This window comes from Tenebrio molitor, chromosome 9, assembly GCF_963966145.1.
Source record: "Tenebrio molitor chromosome 9, icTenMoli1.1, whole genome shotgun sequence".
Taxonomy (NCBI): domain Eukaryota; kingdom Metazoa; phylum Arthropoda; class Insecta; order Coleoptera; family Tenebrionidae; genus Tenebrio; species Tenebrio molitor.
This window is the reverse complement of record NC_091054.1, coordinates 8,804,231-8,827,745: the sequence shown is the minus strand read 5'-3', so window position 1 is coordinate 8,827,745 and position 23,515 is coordinate 8,804,231. Positions and strand designations below refer to the sequence as shown.

General features: G+C 42.4%; 8 protein-coding genes across 13 annotated transcripts in view; 6 read left to right on the top strand and 2 right to left on the bottom strand.

Moving 5' to 3' along the window:
- The window catches only part of LOC138138244 (uncharacterized), a 54,774-nt gene extending 46,081 nt beyond the window's left edge, over positions 1 to 8,693 (top strand). For 2 of the 3 annotated variants that reach the window (XM_069058058.1, XM_069058059.1), the window contains 3 exons: positions 4,398 to 4,523; positions 5,733 to 6,046; positions 6,097 to 8,693. In XM_069058058.1, coding sequence (XP_068914159.1) covers positions 4,398 to 4,523; positions 5,733 to 6,046; positions 6,097 to 6,607 — 951 coding nt within the window. In that variant the 3' untranslated portion in view covers positions 6,608 to 8,693. The remainder of the gene's footprint in view (positions 1 to 4,397; positions 4,524 to 5,732; positions 6,047 to 6,096) is intronic. The other variant, XM_069058060.1, reaches the window with a different exon arrangement.
- Positions 8,348 to 10,560, bottom strand: LOC138138247 (PAT complex subunit CCDC47). Its single transcript, XM_069058068.1, has 4 exons — positions 10,349 to 10,560; positions 9,666 to 10,292; positions 9,095 to 9,614; positions 8,348 to 8,941 (listed from the first exon to the last, which is right to left on the bottom strand). Exons 2-4 carry the CDS (start codon positions 10,287 to 10,289, stop codon positions 8,703 to 8,705), a joined length of 1,383 nt encoding a protein of 460 aa, XP_068914169.1. The 5' UTR covers positions 10,290 to 10,292; positions 10,349 to 10,560; the 3' UTR covers positions 8,348 to 8,702.
- Positions 10,561 to 10,768: 208 nt separating this feature from the next.
- LOC138138255 (E3 ubiquitin-protein ligase CHIP-like) lies at positions 10,769 to 12,353 on the top strand. Its single transcript, XM_069058084.1, has 6 exons — positions 10,769 to 11,086; positions 11,151 to 11,349; positions 11,400 to 11,644; positions 11,733 to 11,789; positions 11,841 to 11,957; positions 12,017 to 12,353. The coding sequence occupies exons 1-6, from the start codon at positions 10,967 to 10,969 to the stop codon at positions 12,140 to 12,142; spliced, it is 864 nt and encodes a 287-aa protein (XP_068914185.1). The 5' UTR covers positions 10,769 to 10,966; the 3' UTR covers positions 12,143 to 12,353.
- A 439-nt stretch (positions 12,354 to 12,792) lies between these two features.
- Positions 12,793 to 14,849, top strand: LOC138138249 (PI-PLC X domain-containing protein 3-like). Of its 2 annotated transcripts, none has more exons than XM_069058072.1 (5): positions 12,793 to 12,905; positions 12,967 to 13,101; positions 13,150 to 13,451; positions 13,764 to 14,139; positions 14,190 to 14,849. In XM_069058072.1, the coding sequence occupies exons 2-5, from the start codon at positions 12,975 to 12,977 to the stop codon at positions 14,414 to 14,416; spliced, it is 1,032 nt and encodes a 343-aa protein (XP_068914173.1). In that variant the 5' UTR covers positions 12,793 to 12,905; positions 12,967 to 12,974; the 3' UTR covers positions 14,417 to 14,849. The 2 variants fall into 2 exon arrangements, with proteins under 2 accessions (XP_068914173.1, XP_068914174.1); XM_069058073.1 differs by having other exon boundaries at positions 12,810 to 12,905; positions 12,955 to 13,101.
- Positions 14,850 to 14,985: 136 nt separating this feature from the next.
- Positions 14,986 to 17,756, top strand: LOC138138242 (zinc finger SWIM domain-containing protein 3-like). 2 transcript variants are annotated; one of them, XM_069058054.1, is made up of 5 exons: positions 14,986 to 15,161; positions 15,268 to 15,790; positions 15,842 to 15,952; positions 16,006 to 16,449; positions 16,500 to 17,756. In XM_069058054.1, exons 2-5 carry the CDS (start codon positions 15,510 to 15,512, stop codon positions 17,608 to 17,610), a joined length of 1,947 nt encoding a protein of 648 aa, XP_068914155.1. In that variant the 5' UTR covers positions 14,986 to 15,161; positions 15,268 to 15,509; the 3' UTR covers positions 17,611 to 17,756. The 2 variants fall into 2 exon arrangements, with proteins under 2 accessions (XP_068914155.1, XP_068914156.1); XM_069058055.1 differs by having other exon boundaries at positions 14,986 to 15,213.
- A 15-nt stretch (positions 17,757 to 17,771) lies between these two features.
- On the top strand, positions 17,772 to 19,121 carry LOC138138254 (PI-PLC X domain-containing protein 3-like). Its single transcript, XM_069058083.1, has 4 exons — positions 17,772 to 17,906; positions 17,956 to 18,257; positions 18,302 to 18,671; positions 18,721 to 19,121. Exons 1-4 carry the CDS (start codon positions 17,816 to 17,818, stop codon positions 18,900 to 18,902), a joined length of 945 nt encoding a protein of 314 aa, XP_068914184.1. The 5' UTR covers positions 17,772 to 17,815; the 3' UTR covers positions 18,903 to 19,121.
- Positions 19,122 to 19,241: 120 nt separating this feature from the next.
- On the top strand, positions 19,242 to 22,649 carry LOC138138253 (PI-PLC X domain-containing protein 2-like). 2 transcript variants are annotated; one of them, XM_069058082.1, is made up of 4 exons: positions 19,242 to 19,381; positions 19,433 to 19,734; positions 19,787 to 19,937; positions 20,207 to 22,649. In XM_069058082.1, exons 1-4 carry the CDS (start codon positions 19,291 to 19,293, stop codon positions 20,407 to 20,409), a joined length of 747 nt encoding a protein of 248 aa, XP_068914183.1. In that variant the 5' UTR covers positions 19,242 to 19,290; the 3' UTR covers positions 20,410 to 22,649. The 2 variants fall into 2 exon arrangements, with proteins under 2 accessions (XP_068914183.1, XP_068914182.1); XM_069058081.1 differs by having other exon boundaries at positions 19,787 to 20,156.
- LOC138138243 (uncharacterized) lies at positions 20,575 to 23,353 on the bottom strand. Its single transcript, XM_069058056.1, has 5 exons — positions 22,887 to 23,353; positions 22,670 to 22,840; positions 22,121 to 22,527; positions 20,994 to 21,517; positions 20,575 to 20,946 (listed from the first exon to the last, which is right to left on the bottom strand). The coding sequence occupies exons 1-5, from the start codon at positions 23,187 to 23,189 to the stop codon at positions 20,600 to 20,602; spliced, it is 1,752 nt and encodes a 583-aa protein (XP_068914157.1). The 5' UTR covers positions 23,190 to 23,353; the 3' UTR covers positions 20,575 to 20,599.
- Between the last annotated feature and the right edge of the window lie 162 nt (positions 23,354 to 23,515).

Sequence of the window (23,515 nt, the reverse complement as noted above, 5' to 3'; positions counted from 1 at the left end):
CCCAAACTCCCAGTGCAATCTGCGTCGCCACATTTCTCACATTAATCACGACGTTCCACTTAATCCTCTTCGCTCACATATTTTTCTCGATTAATTCTTTCGCCGTCTTCTTTTAGATACGCTTCATTCAAAATTTATCGCCCGACATGTGTAGGACGCTTCGATCTTTTTCCACTTTCCCTCCCAGAGTTGCCAACCTGAACTCTGCCATTTTAAATGGTGACATCTACAAATTCCGGATCATGCAAACAATGTACATTACATCACACCAGTTAAAGTGCCACGCCATAAAAATAACTATGACGATCGAATTTTTTTACGTTATAGCGTAGTTACATAACGTTTAGGTATAATTTCCAAAATATATCAATATTCTCGCCCGGCGCCTCCGCCACAGCTCAGCATTCTACAATGGTCCAATTTTCCTCCCCAAAATACCTCTTCCGGTCCGCCGAATGAACGATACTCAACAATAATAATTTGTCGTGATGCGGTGTTTCTGTCCTTTATTGTGTTACGTTCGGCAGATCGACCGATACCAGTGAAAAGAGTGAAAATCCGTTCCATTTAATCACCATAACTAACTGTTGCGTGATCCAAACAAACGAGCTTATTGAACTTTAAAAGCCGATGCGATCCACAATCTCCCCAAACTTTGCAATATTCCATTACAACGACTCCATCCACTCGGTTCGTATTAAAAAAGTACAACAAACCGATAAGTGACTTCATTAATTCCTGCGCCTTTCCCTTGCGCCCCATAAACTCTAATTCATATAAATTAACCCCCGACGCATCGCATCATCAAACCGCGACAAATAGCTGTCGTGTTTTTCCAATTTTTTTGTTCGCGCACAATACCCATTTATGCGGACGCGTTAAGCTGATAATGCCTTTTAAATATTAAAATCGTTCTGTCACCAACTCGATTAAATCAGGACGCCCCCCGGGGAAATACAATGTTAATAAGTTATCGATTCTGGCGGAGGGGTTTTAAGACCGCCGACAATTACGGACGGCACGTCTACCTGTCCCTAATGGCATAATCGATGACAACCGCGCGAATTCTTATCGCATCGTCGACGGGGGTGTCCCCGTTTCCGTTTCCGGCGCCAGATCGACCCCGACTCTGATCCCGGATTCCTGCGAACGCCCGGAACGGGCGTGATAACATCTGATGGACATGCTTGATATCGACAGGGCGTCGATATTAATTCGTTCGGTGATTAAGGGGCGATTCGGCTAAATTGTTTGGCGAGTTCTAGGAAATTTAACGGTTTATTAAGACGGAGTAATTGGAGAGACGTCAACTTCTCGTCTGGCCTTCGAGGGAGATGACGGTTTCGTCGACACATAGCGCGTTTATTTCGTATTCATCGAATTCCACATCGATGTTGCAACGTATTGCGGCCGCAATTTCCACCACCAACACCTCCTCCACACACTGTGACACCGTATTTAACGAAAACATTTAATTTTCACCTGTCAAATGTCAAAACTGACAGTTTCCATTTTGTCACAAACCACCCTGATTTTATGCACAAAACGTACTGATTCGTTCCGCTGCAATGAAATCCCATTTGTTCAAATTTTCAAGCGTACCTACTTGTCACCAAAATAAAATCAAAATAAAATACCTCTCGTACTCTTGTTTTGATTTACTCTCATTTAAGTTACTTTTTGTGCAGACCAAGCTTTGATGGTCTCTACGTCGATTCAATTTCTTGCCAGAAACACGGCGGATTCATCGATTCAACTTAATATTGTGACATTTGTGAAAGATGAGGTTATGTTTGTCGATCAATCATTGGCGGTATCTAAAAGGTACGGTACAAAATTGATCACTTTCATCGCAAATAGACAGAGCAATTCGAATCCACTTAAGCGGTCAATTCTTAGGTTTTGGTCGGTTGTGTTGACACAAGCGTGAAACGTCAAATGCGACCAGTGGCGTGCGGTCGGCTGTTAAAAAGCAAATTTTCATGAATTCTGCGGATAAACGTCCAATATGGAAAAACGCACCCATGCATAAAATATCAGGGTCCGTAAAGTAAAAGGGAAATGATCACGCAATTCTCCGCCTTTGCGAGCATTCCGTCGGATACTTTCTTTAATTAGAAGTGGCGTCACCTCGAATTGTCGTGGGCGTCGATATGTTGACATGGCTGAACGCGTAAAAAAGCCCAACTCCTGTTTATGTTGTGCACAATCATAACGCAACATAAACACCGCGGCTGAAACCAGGACAATAAACATATCGATTGAGCGGCCTTCCGTTGTGTGTCAAGCCCGGCCGGAAATTTCCCCGTTAATTGAACCGTCGTGTGCCGTACCGAACGTGTGTATTAATCTTTGTTCCGGGACTTTCCCGGCGTCGCGCGGACCAGGTGCAGAATGTCCGGATCGCCGAAAATGTCGCACTGAACTCTGCGAACATGAAAAAGATGAGAAACCGCTTCGACCCGGGATAACTCGAAGGACCAAAGCGATGCCGCAAAACCAAGGGGCCATCAACATATCACACTTTACAAAGATGAAACCATCGGAACAGAACCAAGACTCTACGCTCTGAGGAGGAATATTTTTCGACAATTTAAGCCCTTCCACGCTCGCTTCGACCGACTGCCACCGTATTATACACGCCTAACTCTACGCTTACGCTGAACAATGCCTTTCTATAATCGTCGCCATCTATACACTGTGTGATCTACGATAGTGCTATTTTTGTATGGGATCTTTTTCGCGGGCGACCGTCGTTCATGATCGTACCGGATCGATCATGATCGGGCACTCGGTTAAGACCCGGGCCGCAGCCGTCGGCGAGGTTTACACTGCATGAGCACAGCAGCATCAGCAGGAATGCAAGCCGCCTTGCTCATTAGAGAGAAACAGCGTCTCAGACGGAAGAAACTCAGGAAGGGACGGGCGGAGCTGCCCAGCCACATCGCCACCAGAGAAATCGCACCCTTCCCACAGTATCCGCCCGGATTTATGGTAGGTCCTCCGACAAACATAAAAGAAGAAACGAACGAGCAGATCTCTACGTTACCGGCAACGCCGACTCACAAGTTAGCGTTCTGATTGGTCCTTCACAGTCACGTGGGCAGTGTACAACTTGTTGTCTGCCACTCAGGAGTCAGGACGCTACTTGCTACTCGATTGAACTCGATCGAGTTTGCGAAATTAATCGTTTTTACAACAAGTTTTACTGAACGTTCCGAATCTCTTCGTTCAAATGAGGAGCTTGACTCTGTTGCACGTCGAGTGGGAAAGGTGGCGCCAGTGTCAAATCTCTGCTCTCTTGACGGTTCTTCCCTAGTGTAACTGTAGCTTTTTCTGCCAATTAAAATCCCTGAATGTCATCGGAAAGCGTCTCCTTTTCTCCCCAAATTAGTCGGACGGGGTTTACGAGTCGAGCGGAAAGGTTGCAAATAAAAATAGGATGAAATGTCAACTTGATTTAATGAGAATTAAAGATCGCCACGAGATTAGTGCGTGTGGGGTGAGACGCCGCCCCCCGCCTCGCTCTAGCTGTCCGTTAATTGAAAAGTGGATGTTGGTTCTGCCTCGGATTGTAAACGACGGACGTCTGGAGCGCCCACCTCTGTTTGGTCGGTCTTAAATAAGGCTCTTTGGTGTTTCAACGTCAATAAATAAACAGGCCGTCAATCTCCTTACGCACTGTTTGCCCAAGCTCAATCTGAGTTATTTGCCGGTGCATCAACAGGTATCGGAAATCAAGAGGGCGGGGGTTGGGGGCGGCGATCGAGGCCTTGGCCGACTGCGACGTCGACGTCGCCACTGGCAACCCCAGTCCTTGCCGCTTCTCGTCGCGTTTGCATCCGACGATTCCACGGAAGGACGATCGTGGGAATGATCGGTTAGAGAGGAGCGACTGGCGGCGCGGGGGGCGGCGAACCACACCGATAAGGGAATTCGTGTGCGGTCTTTTTAATAAAAATTCCGCCGTCGCATGCCGGACGAATTGATCGCGACCCACGTGACGCACCAAAACCTCCCGCCCCCGGCGAGTTTTCCCCATCGAAATCATGTTTTGGCAGCTGACGTGCCGCGATTCGTCACGATAATGACATCGTCACGTGCGGCATTTGGCCTGCGAAAGCGCGCTCACCCGGGGAACCACAGGAAAAAATCGCGACGTGATCGCCGCTCCCGCAGCCTTTTACATTGTTTACCCGAAGGAGCTACAAAGAGTTGCGCTTTTTTGAGACAGCGTTTAAAAACGAATCGATCGGTGCGCTTTTCAGCACAGTCCTGCCAATCGCGCGGCCACAACTCAGGTTTCAACGAACGCGGGAATGTCTGTTTGGAAGTTTTTGAAAAATCTCAAACCAGCCGCCCTTCGGAAATTTCATTTTGTATTTTTGTGTGTGTAGTGTTCGCAGGGCCGTGCGGCATGGCAAGAACGAGAGAGGGGAAGACGCTGTTCACTCTCCGAGGAAGCGCGGCAACACCGCATCAAACAATCAGAGGCGCACCACCGATGGATGAAAAGGAACAGAGTAAGGGTGTCCCCGGCGCATGAGACAGCCGCACTTGGACATTTCGAAAATATTCTTTTCGCATTTTCATTTGCAGATTTTGCATTGCTATGCATGGCCTGACATTCCGCCCCTCAAAATCGGAATCTCGCTTCTTTTCACCCAAATCGATACCTTCGGCGGATAGAGGCTTTATCTTAGAGTCGACAGTGAGAAATTCGCGGCGACAGCACGCAAAGTAGAAGAGCAGGACGCTTTTAAAATGTGCATAAAATTTCACTCGCATCGGAACTTTCCGTTCCTCACCGCGACCCGCACGATCCCACCGATCGACTTCTGATCGACAAATCTACTAGAAAATTGAACGCGGAATCGATCGATGTCGGTCGCGAGGCTCCAAGACTAACCGTTTAGTCGCCAGACCGTTTTAAAAATTTTCAACAAAAAATTCAATCATTCAAAATATTTTTAAAACGTGATCTGTCAACTCAAATGGTGGGTCAACGGAGCAATATTATCAACAGACGTTGGTAACGATTACGGAAGTCTATACTTAAAGCGGCGACCGCCTACGAGAATTATTAAAACATTGCATGGCTAATTACAACGCTTCGATTATTTTCGCTTGTAAAATATGGTTCAGTCGCATGTCGAGGTTCTTTTTTTTATGGATTAATTAGAGACTTGAAGTCGTTAGTGCATCAGGAATAGATCGAACAGGTCCCATTCACTCCACCTCGATCGATAAGTCTGCGTCGCTTGCATTTTTATACGCAAAGTACTTCTCACGCTCTTTTATAAATACTTAAAACCTGGACTAATTATTCAGGAATCCCCCCGTCCGCGTTTCGCTTCAACAGGTTAGTTCCTTAATAACTCGATCCTTGAAAGTTTCGGTCTTTATTCATCACGACATACTTGGAAACACTCTAAGAGGGATTCAGGAGAAATTCTTGGCTCCCTCGAGACCGGTCCCCGGACAGAATTTTAACCGTCTATGGTTTTTTCCTCGATCTATGTGCATCTTTGATGGACGACAAAATGAAAAGTTTGATCGATCGGGAAAATTCCAACGATCAGTAGAATATTGTTTTTCAGCGCCGTCTATTTTTAGAAACCGTCTAATTGCTCCAGGTACTTGCAGAGTTTAAAAAGTGATCGATCGTCAAAATGAGCATGATCATTGAAAATAGTTTGGAGAATCGTTCACGATCGGTCGATTCTTTGCAGATCCACGACTCCACGTACGGTACAGGTTCAGACGACGAGGACTTCTTCAGCGTGTACCACCAGAGCGCCGCCGCCAACGCTTTGCTGTACGTCGGTCTGGGTACGACTGCTATCGGTAGCGTGATCTTCTTCGTCGGTACCGGCGAGAAGGGCTTCAAAACGTTAGAACTGCGCCTGATAGGGCCTACTTTGATCGCTTGTGGCCTGCTGTGTTGCCTAATTCGCGTGTTGCTGTGCGCGTGTCCCTCTACCTGCCTGCGGAGGAGGAAGAAAACCCGACTGAAGAACAACGCTTGCCCCCACGCTTCCAACAGGTACTGTCAGGTCCGATCATTTCGTTGATTTTGATCCGGTGCGGTTTCAGATATTCGAAGTCGCGCGACCACGGTGACTTCCACGTGGACAGCGCCGCCCTCCTCTCGAAGAACAAGAAGAAGGTGTCCATCGTCCCCCCGAGCCACCCCATGCCGAGCACCAGCACCCAGGAGTTCAAGGAGGCGCCGTCCCAGGTCGACAAGCTCAGCCTGCCCCAAATCAACCTTCCCGACGGCGACGACGTCGCCAAAATGTCGCGCGAGGACTCTGTCATCGAACTGCAGAACCTGGAGCTCGTCTACGACATGCAGAGTGTTTCGAGTAACGATAGTGACGATAACGGTGTGACTGTTATCGATACAACGCAACCGTCGAAACTGATGCGGACGAGGGAACCGGCCAATCGCAGCTCGGCCACCGACGACCTGGAGACTTGTCTCAGTGTCGTCATCGAGAGGAGTGACAATAGTGAAAGCAGTGACGGACAGAAGAACCAAGACTGTAGTGAGAAACAGACACACAGCGGAATTGTGCTCAGTCCGTTGCAATTGGGACAATAAATCGTTGTTGTAGCTTCGCTAATGCAGGCGGGGGAGCGGTGAGGTGGCAAAAAAACAAACACCACACACGCGATCATCTGATCGACCAGTTTGAATTGATCGTCCAGTCGGAGAGGCCCCGGAACGCCACTCACTAAACGAATTTCTTGTCATGAACAAACATGGTGCTAACTTATTAGGTACGCATTTTTACTCGAGGACTAACGCATCTTTCAACTACAAAAAAATTGACAATATAGAAAATTTTAAATTGATCATTTAAGAGTCGCCGCGCGACCAGACCGTTTCAGATCATTCACCTGATTACAGAGTATATACGACTGTTAGTTGGTACTTTTTACATTTTAAGGTTGTTCCTGTTTTTGACGTTTACAGATAGATATAGGTACGACGCTTAGAAAAAAAACTGAATTTGAAAGGTAAGACTTAAATCGTCGAGGTTACGGGATCAATGAACTTTTCGAAAAACTTGACCGGTCCGGGGTCCGTTCGACTGGACGGATGAGTCGTCGAATCAAAAATCAAGTCAAAGTACAAAATCAATCAAAATTTACACCACGGCCAGTCAGCCGGTTCGGCGCGCGCACCACCAACTCGCCGCCTCCCGCCGTCAAATCAAAAAACTGTTAGTTATGGAATTGATTATATATTTAACGTAACAAAAAAACCAAAAGAAGAATTGTGTGCTGCGGCCGGAACTCGACCCCGCCCTCGTCCGCCAATGGCGAGAGGGAGGGCGGGGCGACGCGGCCACGCCCACAGGACTGATGACGTGTTGTACTAGAACGAAACGCAATTAATTGTGAATTTTACGTTGCGTCCTTCCGTTGAAGCAACGTGAATGTATTAAGTAAAGTAATATTTGCTAAAAATTATAATTATTATAACCTAGCGTGCCTGTAACATTATCTTTTCATCCTAACAAAAATTTATTACGACATCGAGATGCTTCATCACGTTTCCTGATTGATTATTAGATGTGTACTGTAAAATTCGGATTCTTACAGCAATATGTTGGCCTAATTTGGACCTTCCGGTGTGACGTCATCCGGAAACGACATGCGTCTCTTCTTTTGACATTTGCACGATCATTAAGTATTATTTACTTACCTTGTTTTGATGTAATCACGGTTTCGAATGATCGTGATCGGGACAGAACTTTGATCATGATCATTTTCGATCAATTTCTGCAATCATTCGACAAATAAGAATAATAAAGTATACTTTGCAAGGATTTTCGTATTGTGCATTTTCGATTTTATATTGTTAAATTAAGAGTCGCGGCGGAGTAGATTGTAACCTACTCGATGTACCATTATGATATTTTTCGACGTCGTTAGGTTCCAGTTGTGCAACAAAATCCGTGTCAAGGTTCGTTTCTTGGGGCGGCAGGTCTGCCCCCAGAAACGCACCGTGCCAACGATGTCAACAAAATTTTGTTTGGTTTTGATTGTTTCAAAATGGCGGATTGCGTTCAATACCCGAGACTAATTACACCGCTATATGAAAGTGTACATTATATACTTGCTATATTAATAGAAAATATAAAAATGTACGTATATGTAACATATTATTCGAGAATCATGTATAAAATATTTTCCGTTGCCAGTTCCTCCTATGTTAGATTTGTTCCCCCACTATTTTATACATGATTTGCAAAGGTAATTATAATAAAGTTATATAGAAAGCCAATGGAATATATAACATAATGGGTACATATCGATTACAAATAAACAGAAGAAAAATTATTACAACTTTATTTATTGAAAACGACAAACAAACAAATCGTCGGACAAGTCAACATAAGCCGAACAAATGTTAAACTCTCAGGACTGACCGATTTGCACTTTCAAACTCCGCAACTCGAACAATCGATTTCTTCAAGTTTTATGATCGCGACGCTTCAAACAGCTCGGACAAATTGATTTTAAAAGTGTGATCAAGTTTCAAAACGTACGATTAATGCAAACCAAGTCGTCCTGGAGCTCTGTGAAAGTAAAGTATTACGATTTGGCACTGTAAGTACGACCAACAACAAAACTGTATTTATTATGAAATAGCAACGCAACACCACAAAAAAAAAGTTTAAGAAAAATTACAACGCTTTTACTTTCAACTGCTTCATTTTGGGAGCACGTTTTTTGGCTTGTCTCTTTTGTTCCTTCTCCTCCCAGCGTCTCTGCCGTTCGGGATCTTCGTCCGCCATCACTTTCTCCTTCTCCTGGCGGCGGCGCTCCTCGCGTCTCGCCGCAGCCGCCTCGGCGCGGGCCTGGTGGGTCGACTTCAGGAAAGCTTCTTCAACGCGCTGGCGGTTTTTGTCGGCCTTGGCCTTGCCTGCGAAAAAAAAAATCAACGTCAAAATCATTCAAAATCTGTTTAAAACGCGATCTGTACTGAAAGCGTTGGCGCTAGGTTTTCAAAATCACTTAAACTGAGGTTTTGATATGAATCATGATCATTTAAAAAACTGCAAGTTTTCTTTTTTACCTTCTTTTGACAGTCTATATTTCTTTACTTTCTCCATGCAGTAGAATACCATGATCAGGAGCGGCTTAAGCTGATTCATGGCCTCCTCCAGGGAAACCCCTTTCAGCGGCATGTTGAATCCAAACATCAAAACCTTCTGATTGTCTGGCAATTTCAAAACTCCGGTGTCTTCCTGTTGCTTGGGTCCTGAGTACTGATCAGAGAAATGAATGTAGTCGACCAGGTCAGTGAATTTATTGAGTACAGCCACAACTTTCGAATCCAACATGGCGGACGTCGCTTCTGATATCTCACTCATTACATTAAAGCTGGCGGGAATGTTGTGCTTATCACCAGGTCTTCTCTCTGGACAGTAAACACTCAAATCCGCCATTTCTTTGGACAAATGAAGAGAAGTCTTCTTTGAAGCGACGCAAAAAACAAAATTGTCCATATCTTCCTTATTCATGGTGACCTTGATGTGAACTTGGTCGAGGGTGGGCCGCATCATGCCTGACAGTATGGCCACCAAATCTTGTCTCTGAAAACGTAAAAATTAATCTCGAGTGTCAAAACTTCGACAGATATTTACTTTGATCAATTTTAGCTCTACCAACATTCCCTCGCAACACGTGCGGCCGCTGCACCACAAAGTGAAGACATTTTCGCTCTCTTTGATGAAGCCCACGTTCTCGTTCTTTTCCAAGGCCCCATCATCCCCCACCAGAGAGAAATTGTCTTCTAACAACTGTCGGTGCGTTTGCAACCACACGTTCGCAATCTTAGTGTTCTTACTCTTGCCGGTGACGAAGTTGATGAAGTAGACAACGAGCCCCGCTACCATCAGTATTTCCAACCAGTAGCTGTCCCAGTTTGCTCGGAAATGTATTGGGACTTTGGTTATCGTAATTTTCGGTTCGGTGACGGGCTTCTCATCTTTGGTCTCGAAACCTTCGAACTCTTCTACGTCTTGGAAGTGCTCGAATTCCGAATCGTCGTCGTCGATCACGACGTCTTGCTCGTCGTCACTTTGAACATTTTCTTGACTAGATTCTTTAAAGTCAGTCTCTGGGGAGTTCTCGTTAGATATTACGTCCTCTTCGGCGTCGAAATCCTCGAATTCTGCGAACTCATTGTCGAACAAATCGTCGTACTTCGAGGCCAAGCTGAGGTGGTACATCAAAAAAAGGACGAGTAAGTGTCGGCATAGCCGCATCGTCTGCAACAAAATGAAGCGATCGGGAATGACTACGCGCAAATAAATTTAATACTTACGTAATTTAACGATGAAACAGACAACAAAAAGACTGATTGAGGTTAGGTTGACTGGATTGACAAATGACTTACGTAAAAACACACGTCACGAGTGAAATGTCATTCTAACCACTTCCGCAATCCTATTTTGACGAAATTGGAATAGTTTCCACGAAAATTGGCTCACATCTGCTAGAAATAACTCTAAGGATGAAATATTAAAAATATGGCATAGTTCTCCACCTTCTTCGCAGATTTACTTTTTAGAAATTGTTCGCAAAACATTTGGTTAGTGCGATCTCTGGTGCGATGGAGGATGGAGAGAAAGGTTTAGTGTTGAGTGTTGTCTGACAACGTTTAAGCCCAATTTGTTAACATATTTTCATTAATGGTAAATTTTTATTTGAAGACTTTCAAAAATATGCAGCGGTGGCGCCCCCTACACTTAAGAATTGACGTAATTAGTTGTCAAATAAATATTAATGTACAAAATGTTTATCTTTGTTTAGATTAAAAGACCTAAGCTGCGTTACAACTCTTGCCAGCTTTGGATATCGTATATAAAGTGGCAGTATTAAAAAATTGCCAAAAATAATGCCTTTGTTCGTCTTGTCGTGAGTCCGCTTCCAAAAACCAAAAATGAGTAAACACATGTATTCTACGGCGAATCTAACGGACAAGGAGCTGAAAGAACAAGGAAATCGCCTATTTAGCATAAGAAAATACGAAGAAGCCATCAACTGCTACAGCAAGGCAATAGTAAGCGAGATCCACGCGTTTCGCACCGCTGGCAAACATTGAGGTTATGTTTACCCTTTTTCAGATAAAAAACCCGGATGTTGCTCACTATTTCACGAACAGGGCGCTGTGCTACCTTAAATTGTGCCGTTGGGAGCTGGCCTGCACCGACTGCAGGCGGGCCCTTGACATGGAACCCAACCTAGTCAAGGGCCACTTCTTTTTAGGCCAAGCGCTCCTCGAAACGGAAAACTACGACGAAGCGATCAAACACTTGATGAGAGGTGAGTTCGGGTGCCGCCTTGCGGGAGTCGCGTCATTGCGGTCGTTTTAGCGTCGGATTTGGCCAAAGAACAGAAACTGAATTTCGGCGACGACATCGCGGCACAGCTGAGAGCCGCGCGGAAGAAGCGGTTTTCGATACAAGAAGAGAAGAGAATAGCACAAGAAATCGACCTTTTGACGTACCTCACCAAACTTATTAAGATTGACAAAGAGACGCAAATCGAAAACGTGAAAAAAGAAGGACTCGAATGTGATGAGGAGCAGGATAAAGTGCGCGAAATCGAAGAGGAATGTGTAAGTGGGCGAATTTTCCAACTGGTGGCGCGCAAATCGCTTGCTTTGGTTATGTCTTAGTTTTATAAAATAATGCGTAACATTTTAGGATTCACATTTAACCGAGTTGAACGCTTTGTTCGTGAAAGTGGACGAAAAACGAAGAGTATGCGGTGATCATCCCAATTGTGCGATTTTTTAAATTGTTATTTTGTAGAAACGCGAAGTTCCTGATTATTTATGTGGCAAAATCAGTTTTGAAATCTTGCAGGAACCTGTGATAACTCCAAGTGGGATAACTTATGACAAAAAAGACTTGGAAGAACATCTTCAGGTGTTTATTTATTGTTGAAAAAAATCGATTCAATTTTTATTCATTTCTTTTTTTGGCAGCGAGTCGGTCATTTCGACCCCGTAACAAGAGTGAAACTAACGCAAGATCAGCTCATTCCAAATTTCGCGATGAAAGAAGTCGTCGATGCGTTTCTTGCCGAAAATGAATGGGCTTTGGACTACTGATTGACGAAAAAAGTGAATTTTGTTTTGTATCTTCCTCATGGACACTGTTATTGAAGCACCTTTGTATTTCGCTTTTTGTTCTGGCTGTTTTTGTTCATTATTTATAATCATAGTTAAGTAATACAGTTTTAAGGTTAATTGTTTCATCATTATTATTGGTTGTAATAATTTGTGCAATTTAGATTGTAAATAAAGACTATTTTAAACGTCATTTCTTTTTCCCTGATGAGAACCCCTTCACAAATAATTTATCACGCCGCCACTGGTGAAATGCTAGCATTTGCAATTTTTTTTTACGTAAATCAAAACCCATTTACGAACTGGGTATATTTTAATTACGTCACTATGATTTAATAATAGTTATTTATTTAACGAGTGCCAAAAAAGCGCAAATTACACAAGAACGAGTTGAATACAACGTTTTTTTGTTCGACGAGCCCCCCCAAAGGCTCCAAATGGCTGAAAATCTTTAAAATTAGCTTGACGTTTCGTTTTGACAAGTTGTCAAATTCATCAAAATCCGTTCACACAGGAGAAAATTCTCAAATTCTGACAGTGTCGAACAAAAAAATATTATTCATTTTTCCCTTAATTTGTATTTTAAATTCTAATTGATCAACTACTATCGGAATAAACCATAGAGGATAAACGTCAGCCATGAAAGTTACATTCATTCTAACCAATGGGAATTCGGTCGTTTGGGACCCGTTGCATGATGCATGTCCTATTATCACCAAATTATAAAAATCTAAACAATGGTCAGGTAAAATCGATAAATTTGCATATCTATATAATTTGGCGTTAATTCGCAGTAAATCTGGCAGGTTTACAAATGGATACATTTGAGGTCTCATTAAATCAAATCATGGACGTGGACATCACCAAAAACCTTGAATTTTGGATGACCAATTTGCCCCAAAAACTCAGAACCACACCAATTATCTATTTATCAATACCAGGTATGCATTATTAATTCATAGCAAATTAACTAGTTTATACAATTCCAGGCTCCCATGACAGTATGACATACGATATTTCCGAAAAATCACGCGTCGCCCCAGATGCTGAACCCGTCATTCAAAAGCTGAAATTTTTGGGGCCATTTCTGACTGCAATTATGGTCAAATGGTCCAAGACACAATTAGTTACACCAACTGAACAACTCTGCAATGGAATAAGATATTTTGATTTGAGAATAGCCACAAAGAAACATGATGCACAGTTTTATTTTGTGCACGGTCTGTACTCATCAGAAGTGAGCAAAGTGCTTGAGGAAGTCAAGGTTTTCCTAGACACGCACCCAAAGGAGGTACCTCTTTTTACCAACATATTACTTAATTGTATTATATGCAATCACATTTTATAATCTGATTATTGCGCCGCATTTCTTGTGTTATTCCCAGAGTAATGAACTTGAAACTTGACACTTGATTCACATAACCTCACATTTTTTGAGATATTTTATTTATACGCCGCTTTTTATCTAATTTTTTACATTTTACACAATTACCGGTCAATTTAATTTTTATCTTTAGTAATTGTGTTACAAAAGGTATAACATTCGTCAGAAGCTCACTTTTTTTGCTTACAAGCAATGACATAACCCCGTTTTTTCACGTAGGTTGTCATTCTCGATTGCCAACACTTTTACGCCTTCCAACAATGTGACCACGAGCGACTTATGTACCTCTTAAGGTCAACTTTCGGCCACAAATTGTTACCGTACATGCCTCACATGGAGCACATTTCGTTACAATACATGACCACCGAGTGTCACTACCAGGTCGTGGCAATATACAGATCCGACGCCGCAAGATTTGGACAGCCTTTGTTGTGGCCCTCGGCGTGCTTCCCCACTCCATGGGCCAATACAGATTCCGTGTCAAAGCTGATCGCGTTTCTCGTCGATAAATTGCAAAACAGGAACAATCTGGTGGGTTTTATTTCACAGTGCGTGCTGACACCCACCCCGTGGTTCATTTTCAAACATTTGTTGAGTAAGTATTCTAGATTTTCGGTACGAACAATCTGATCGGTGACTTTTCAGGTTGCTTGAAAAATCAGTGTTTGGTTCCTTTGGAAAAGGAAAAGTATAAATGGTTGAAGAATCAACGACCTGGACCTGGTGGAGTCAACATTGTCATTTCTGATTTCGTGGATTACGACGATGGTGCATTCTCGAAGGCGGTGATCGGGTTAAACCGCAAATTACTAGATGGCGCTTGCTCTAACGAGGTTGGGTCAGCTGTGACCCCAGTCGATAGAAGTTATTAAAATCGATCAGTATTCTTGTTGTTGATGCCGATTCTTGCTCTAAAATAACAAACTACGTACCTATTCCAGATTTTGCATTTAAAATAGAATAGATGAGACAGCTGTAATACATAACTTGAAACATTAAGAACGGTTGTTTCTCATCATTTATTAAACAAATGAGCGACAATCATAGCATTTAGTAAATGGTTGCATTTAAAAATACAATCTCCAGCCACATTGTGATAATTATGTAATTATTTTTTATTCAGTATTTTATTTATATTCCATATCGATCTTGCCTATTAATCTCCGGACTTTCGTGATATTAATATTCAACATATTATGCCTTAATGTGAATTATAACCAAAACTGTGATTTAGGTGTTTTGTTGAATACATACAGGTAAATGTTGATATAAAACTGTTTCAAACAATAAAACTATTGAAGTGAAGTATTTATTTTATTTGTTCTAATACGAAAGAATACTAATTAAAACCTTTATTTGAAAATAATTATTATCTCATCGTGTTTTATAGAATCCTTCACAAAGAAATCAATTTTAAAGTTGGCGCCTTCGCGCGCCCATCTTCAAATTTGACGTTTACGTTTGACATTTACCAGATGTTTTCTATTTTCTAAATTTCCATGAGTGTACTTTTTTGCTTGTGTGCCTTGGCCTTTGTCCTTGCCCTGATTCTATTCTTTCGAAGAAGAACGGCGTCAGGAACGCAATAAGAAAATAAAATTCCGCCCAATCATCCAGGTGTTTAAAACCCCATTTTCCCTTCAAGCCCGTTTTACTAAAAGTCCCGACTGTTAAATGTACACATCTTCAAGTGTAATTGTGATCATTCTTTAATTTTTTACAGAAAATGAAACTGCAACAGCAAAGAAAAAGTTAATCCACAAGACTGACGCGGTGCCGTATTAGTAAGTAAAAAAATAAAAAAAGTTATTGTGTCATTGAAAAATTTTCGTTACATGGCATGAAATAACAATCAAAACTCTCTGTTTCTAAATTAATTGTTTTCATTTTGTTATCGAGTGATTTTGCGCCGCTCGGAATCTTGCCACGGCAACATTTTTTAATTTTTCATCTTGTTGGTAGAATATGGAAAAATCTGACTGCCTGTTGCGTCTAAACGACACTTTTGGTTCTTACGAAGAGCTCCGCGAAGCTTTGGACCGATACGAAAAGGCCAAACGCGTCCAGTTTTGGAAGCGCGACGTAAAGAGGATCGAAACCGCCGAGCACTCAGCTCCGCGCGTGTACCAAATAGCAAAAAAATACCCCGAACTGGAGTATTATAGTTTAAGATTTTCGTGCATCCACGGCGGGCAAGCTTTCAGACCCAAAAACAAATTCGGACATGAGAAACGGAGAAGTCGAGGGTGCGTATTAGGTTTTTGTGAAATTAAGAATTGACTTTTGTTTGGGTGCAGGACGTGGAAACAAGACTGCAAAGCGGAAATTATTGTGGGTTTGACCAAAGAACGGAATCGATTGGTCATAAATAAGTTAGTGGAGGAGCACAATCATGACATACCCTCGACGTAAGTAGGGGTAGAGACAGTTTTGCAGTTTTTAACAATCTGGTGAATTTTAGAGAAGTGTACAAACAGTTTCCCAAGCAAAGAAGGACTAAAGATCGAGGCAAAGTCGGTAAAAGGAGTTTGGTCAAGAGTGAGGCGAATACGAAACTGCCAAAAAATGTCCTTTTGGAAGATGTTGTTAAGATGACATCGTTTTCCCGATCAAACAATCTGAAAAAGGTTGCGAACGTCCTTGTGGAAAAGTATCATTGTGTGGTGGACCTGCAAACTGGAGACCAAGACAGGGTGCAAGGGTTTTTCTTCCAGGACCAACAAATGCGAAAATGGTTTGAGTTGTTTCCGGAAGTACTACTCTTGGATGGTACTTACAAATTACAAAATATTGGTTGTTGCATCTACGTTATTTGTATCGAAAATTCTGTTGGTACAAGTGACGTAATTGGTGCGGCGGTCTTGACTGTCGAAAATAAAGCGTCCGTCGAGTGGATGGTCGAAAGGTTGGTCTCGTAACTCCCAAAGGTTTTCTTGTATCAAACGGAACTTGCAGATTTAAGGAAAGGAATCCAGAATGGGAGAAGACAAGTATTGTGGTAACGGACAGACTGTCCAGCGAGTACAAAATAGCAGCGCGACACTTTCCCGCGGCGAAAAGACTAATTTGTCTGTCCCACGCCTTTCAAACTTTCCGAAAAGAAGTCACAGCGACGAAACTGAACATAACGCAGACAGAATCGGAACAGTTTTTCGACTTTTTCGCCAAACTAACTGAAGCAGAGTCGGACGAAGAATACTCCAGGATCCTAGAAGACATGGACGACACCGTCCCCTACGTGGCCGCGCATTATTTTTACAAGAACTGGCACGACTTGAGGGCCGAGTGGGTCAAAGGACTTGGAGCCAACATCCGAGACTTCATCAATTCCAAACTGGACAGTCCCAATTCGAAGTTGAAAACGACGATCGGGTCTTGCAAGACTTTCAGTCGCTTCGTCGACAAACTCTTCCTGCTGTTGTACATAAAAAGAAACGACGTGAAGTACGAGTTGAGCAGGATGATCACGAAAGTGGCCGGCGGGGACGACCTGAACGCTGCGGACAAAGCGTATCAGCAACATCTGACTCCCTACGCTTTCGACAAAGTCAAATCTCTTCTAGACGAGTGTGAAAAGTACATTTCGGAAAGTGCGAAAGATGAGACGTTAGTCGTGTCCGAGACCAGCTGCACTTGTGATTTTTTCACGGTGGTGAAGCTGCCGTGTGGACACTTGCTCGCTCATCGACGATCTCTCAATCTCGACCTGTTTGACGAAGTTTTGTTTGCGCAGCGATGGGCCAGGACTCTTGCGCAAACGGCAATCGAGGTGGAAGCACCGATGTTGGATGCGGAAGAAACGAGCGAGAAGAGTTGTGAGGAGAAAATCGCAGAAGCGCAGGCCGTGTGTTTGTCTTTGGCGGAGTTGTGTGGCGACGTCCCCGAGCGTGACTTTGAAGAACGGATGGAGTTGTTGGCGGCTTTGGTGGAGTTCTGGAGAAATGGCGACAAAGTCACGATCGAGCGTGCTGGCGACCATGCTGAAGTTGTGAAGATTGATCACGATTATGCAGTCGATGTGACACCAGATGAGACTGAAAGATTGACGATTGAATTTGTGTCTTGATAAAAATGTTGTACTGTGTGAAAGTTGTGGTTAGGCAACCAACACTGCACACCAAGCCCAATAAAGTTGTGATTTGGAAATTTTACGACGACCTCCAACTAACGTAAAAACTAAACAAAAACATGCAATAAATCCTTTTAATCTTATCTGCTTTCATTAATTCGTGTTGGGTTGTCGGACGTGTGATTCGATTAAGCGCCTCAACATGATCAACCTTGCCCAAAATCTGGAGCACTGGATGTCAGTTCTCCCCCAGAGGCTCAAGTCTATACCGATAAACCAACTGGCGATTCCAGGTTGGATTCTTTTGGTAAAATGGTAGAAAAAACAGGTGTGTGTTTGTAGGATCCCATGACAGTACCACATATGGCCTCACCGGCAGTTCGGAAATCGCACCGGACGCCAAACCGACGATCCAGAATTTGAAATTCTTGCAACCCGTGTTGGGCCCCTTCATATGCAACTGGTCGAAAACCCAGGCTGCGGATGTAAGAACGCAACTCGCCAATGGGGTCAGATATTTTGATCTAAGGATCGCCACCAGAGAAGGAGATCCCATGTTTTATTTCGTGCATAATATGTACGCAGAACCCGTAAACGACGCTTTCACTGCAGTACGAACCTTTTTAAACGACCATCCCAGAGAGGTATGCACCTGTTGCATCTAGCACATAACCTCACTTTCCCTCAGGTTGTCATCCTAGATTGCCAACATTTCTACAAGATGGCCTTAAAGGACCACCACCGCTTTATAGAGCTTCTCGACTCGGCGTTCAGGGGCAAACTGTTACCGTTCACCTCCGATATGAAACATTTAACGTTAAATTACATAACGGAAACGTGCAACTCTCAAGTTATTTTGATCTATCGCAGCAGCAACGTCTTTAAGTGGTTTCTGTGGCCGTCTCATAGTTTTCCAACCCCCTGGCCGAATACAGTCTCGATTCCTGATCTGATAAGCTTTATTACTCGCGGACTGAAACAGAGAGATTTGTCGTGGGGGTTCGTCACTCAATGCGTGCTGACTCCAACACTGTGGTTTGCGTGCAGATTTTTGTTTAGTGAGTACAACGATGTGGGATTTTCCGATGTTTTTTCCTTTCTTTTAAGGTTCTTTGAAGGATCGATGCGTGTTGCCCTTGGAACAAGAAAAGTACAACTGGTTGAAACGTCAAAGTCCTGGAGTGGGTGGTATCAACATCGTCATTTCCGATTTCGTCGAATATAAAAACTACCAGTTTTGCAAGGAGGTTATAAATTTAAATTTAAAATTATTGGAACGGCCAAGCTAGGACGACGAACGTGTACTTTGTATAACGCGATTACATAATTTTAATGTGTTAGATAAGGTTTATGTGATATTTTAAATGCGTTGATGTTATCAGTATTAGCATACCAGTGTGATATATTTGTCTATATTATTTCCAGGTGAAGTGTCTACTACACTACATCTTGCGATATCTATGCATTTTGATATTGTCTAATATTCAAAATATATGATATGCAACCAACGTCACACCATTCTTACTAGTGATTGTGCTTATCAGTGACTTTTATGTTTTATTCGGTACGAAAACAGTAATCTTATACATAAAATGAACGCTTTTTTTAACAATTATCTAACCTGATTCATCCGTGTTGGGTTCACGCTTGAGCGACTCCAACTGTCTTCTTCACAGAATGGCCAGTCTCGCCCAAGACTTGGAGTTCTGGATGACAAGACTTCCTCCGCGGCTCAGGTCAACGCCGATAATCCAGTTAGCAATTCCAGGTTGAATTCGCATCTATAGGAACATTTAAAAAAACTGTTTCACGTTTGCAGGCTCCCATGACAGCACGACGCACGTTCTAACTAAAAAATCGGACGTAGCACCGGACGCAGATCCCATAATCCGGTTCTTAAAATTTCTCAAACCTATATTGGGACCTGTTGTATGCAGGTGGTCCAAAACACAAGCGGTGGATATAAAGACGCAACTCCAAAATGGCATCAGATATTTTGACTTGAGGATAGCCACCAAAAAAACGACGTCACAATTTTATTTCGTACATAAACTGTACGCAGAATGTGTGGATCGCGTATTCGAACATATAAAATGTTTTCTAGACGCGCATCCCGAAGAGGTAGAATAATTTGTAAGAGCAACAAAACGTACATAACCTCACTTTTTTGAAGATTGTGATATTGGATTGTCAACATTTCTACGACTTGTCTGCAAAAGACCACGAACGTTTTATCGCATTCATTGTCGCCACATTTGGACCCAAATTACTACCGTGTAGCGAGTCGATGACTCATTTAACTCTGGATCATATCACGAAAAAATGTAAATCACAAGTTATTCTAATTTATCGAAACAAGCAAATGTCCAGACAGTTTTTGTGGCCATCCGCTTGTTTTCCGACACCTTGGCCCAACACCACTTCAATCTCTTATCTACTGAATTTTCTCTCTCGAGGATTGACACACAGAAATTTTTCTGTGGGATTTGTTTCCCAATGCGTTTTAACCCCAACAGTGTGGTACGCGTTCACAAATTTGTTTAGTAAGTGTGTCAATTTGGAGCTTGGAGGCTCATTCAGAATTTTCTTTAAGGTTCGCTGAAGAACAGATGTGCCTTGCCACTCGCCCCTGAAAAACAAAACTGGCTGAAACGACAAAGTCCCGGAAAAGGCGGTATCAACATCGTTATTTGCGACTTTGTGGACTATCAAGCTTATCAATTCTGCAAGGAAGTTGTAAACTTGAATTTGAAGTTGTTAGAAACGACGGATGAGCAGTTTCCGGTTGCTGATTGAAAATTACATTCCACTGATTTAAACTATGTAAGGGGGGCACGCCTTGGGTATTGTAAAAAAAGTGATCATTTTTTCTCATAGTAAACAGTATTCGAATCGAATGTTGTGCAATAGATATAAATAAGAAAGTGTTGTGTAATGCGAACCGCAGACTAAACACTGCAAGACGTTAAAATTCTTTTATTTAGGATCAGTGGAGCCTCTGATGCGTGTACAGCGCCACTTTTGAGGCAAACCCCTTTCCACAAACCGTACACTTGCATGTTTTCTTCTCGACAATATTATGTTTGGATTTTTGGTGTGACTTCAACGATACCCTTTGCCTGAAGCCCTCCCCGCACACTTCACACCTGTACGGCGTCTCGTTGGTGTGTTGCCTCCTGTGCGTCTTCATAGCGTGGCTGCTCGAAAATTTGCTGTTGCAGAATTCGCAAACGTAAGGCCTCAACTTGAGGTGCGTCATCTTGATGTGGGTGTTTAAGTTTCTGACTGAATAAAATTTTTTGCCGCAAGTGTCGCAGACGCACGTCGCTTCACCTGCAAAAACTCCGTTACTTGAGAATTTTTTGCGCCGTTCTCATTACCCAAGTGCTCCTTCTTCTGGTGCGAGTCGCGGTTGCACTTTTTTTTAAAAACTTTGTCGCAGAAGTCGCACTTGTGGCGGGAGTCGTTGTGCGAATAAAAGATGTGTTGGCGCAGATTGTCTTTGGTTTTTAGCGTGGCCCCGCACAGTTCGCAGATCTGAGGGGTGCTGGTGTGGGCGTCGACGTGAGTTTTCAGGTTCGAGGCGGTGATTTCTTTGGCGCAAATGGGGCACTTTCGTCTGACATGGTTGTACCTGTGGCGCATGAGCAAGTGTCGCGAGGGGAAAGATCTCGAGCAGGTTTCACAAGAGTACGCGTCGAACTCGAGGGGTTCGATTTCCGGTTTGGACATGTCCTCTTGGATTTCCGTTTTTATCACTTCTTCACCCAAGAGCACTACAATTTCTCGGTCTCCCTGAGGATTCATAATTTGTTCTTCCAGAGGATCAGATTCTTGTTTTATCACAGCGGACGAGAGCTGCTCTTTGAAACGTTTCTCAGCTTTGATCATGCTCTGCTGGATACTGTAAGCCAAGTTTAGGTTCAAACGGCATTTTAAACACATCACAGTGGAAATATCGTCATTTGGACTTATCTACAATCACGATTACAACTCAGGTTCACAATTTGCATAAATGTATTACTCTTATTGAGGTGAGAGCGATCAACATCTTTGAGACATCACAGTTGTCAATTAATGAAAAATATGTTGGAGTTTTTGCAAGACATAACCTACAAATCTTAAGTTTTGGCTTATGATTAATTGTACTCATACTGTTTCACTGAAATTGTTAATATTCAATTAATTTCAGTCGTTTTCGTGTTTACGCTAATGTTCTTTAACGAAACAAATTTGAATTTTAAAATATAAACACATACTAAACATAACCTTTTGACATTTGTCACTTTTAATCGTAATCGTGATATTTATTTGGAAATAAATAGTTATAGTATTTGTTTGTGTACTTATTTTGTACAAAAACGGTCATCCTGAATAATAATAAAGGTGTATTTTAAAGCATAAAAAATGTACATAAAAAGTAATCGATATCTAAAATTACGTCTACAAATATCAAAAAAGTGGACTTGACGTGTAAATATGTAAGATTCCCGAAAAAAGAAATTACTTTTTTGTTTTTACTTCTTTTTTGGGATGGCTCGAGACGTAGGGGCACAGTGAATTATTCAAACAATTGGAACATTGAGGCCTGACAGGTTGGCAAACCTGTTGTCCAAATCCCACTAACAGCAATCCAATTTCAACCCAATGTTGTTTTGGTAACCACTCTTCCAAACTTTTTCTCGTTTCTTCAGGGGTTTTGGAACTGACCCAACCTAGTCTGTTGCAAATGCGGTGTACATGAGTGTCCACTCCAATTCCGGTGACTTCATTCCATGCAGTTTTCATACACAAATGAGACATTTTGGGTCCTACCCCAGGTAGTTTACACAGATCTTCTACTGTTTTTGGAATATCTCCATTATACTCCTTTTTAAGAATTTCTGTTGTTTTTTTTATGTACTTGACTTTACTCTGTAGAAAAAAGCTTGTCAAGGCTTTGCTTATCAACAGGGTACAAACTTATCAAACAAGAATGTCACAAATTTGTAAGAAATCATAAACTTGAGAAACATTAAACTGAAGTCATTATTCAACTGTTTTTATTTAATATTACCTTCCAAAACCCTACTGGATAGATAAGTTCACCTAGTTTTTCATCCGTGGTGGCTAAAATATTCTCAATAATACAGCCATGTTGCTGAAGTTTCTGCATTGCATTATATGTCACTTGATCTTTAGTTTGGCTACTCAACATCAGTGACAGCAATGCTTGATACCTGAAGACCTAAAATATGGTCAAAATTCAGTCTGACTCGACCCACTTGTCTTACTTCAGGACTAGCTGTCTCATCTTGACAGTGATCGCACCCCATTGTGTCAACAGGAGCATCGAAATTCTTCCGCATCTCTTTTATATTCCTTAAAACTTGCTCCCACTCATCAGGAACCCAGTTCTTCTTCACATTTTTAGCACTTGGCCCCTCGCCATCATATTCAATTCTTATATGCTCCCGCTTAACTTGTCTCTTTTCAACAAGCGTCTGCTGCGAGGTGGAAGGTTCAGATTCAACCTCCTGGTTAGTTTTGTTGGACAATTTAGGTTTGGGGATCAATTTAAATTTGGACAAGTCCATGACAGTGACAGCTCGAATGCGTCGAACGGGAAAATCGATGGTATTATTCCTAATTTTAGAAACACGTTTTATTATCCTCACATACTGAGTTACGCCAAAAATCTCATTTACATTTTTCCTAATTTGAGGTTATAAATTTGAACAGGTGACGCTCAAGTTTAATGATTTTTCCGTCGTCTGCGCTGATCGTAATAACAAGTCGTGCCAATCGCTCAAAACTCTGCGTCCGGAAAAAAGTCAAAATATCGGTAGATGTCACCACCTCGCGCGTTATGGGAAACTGTAATAGTATTACAGAAATTACAGAAGGAAAAATTTATTCAAAT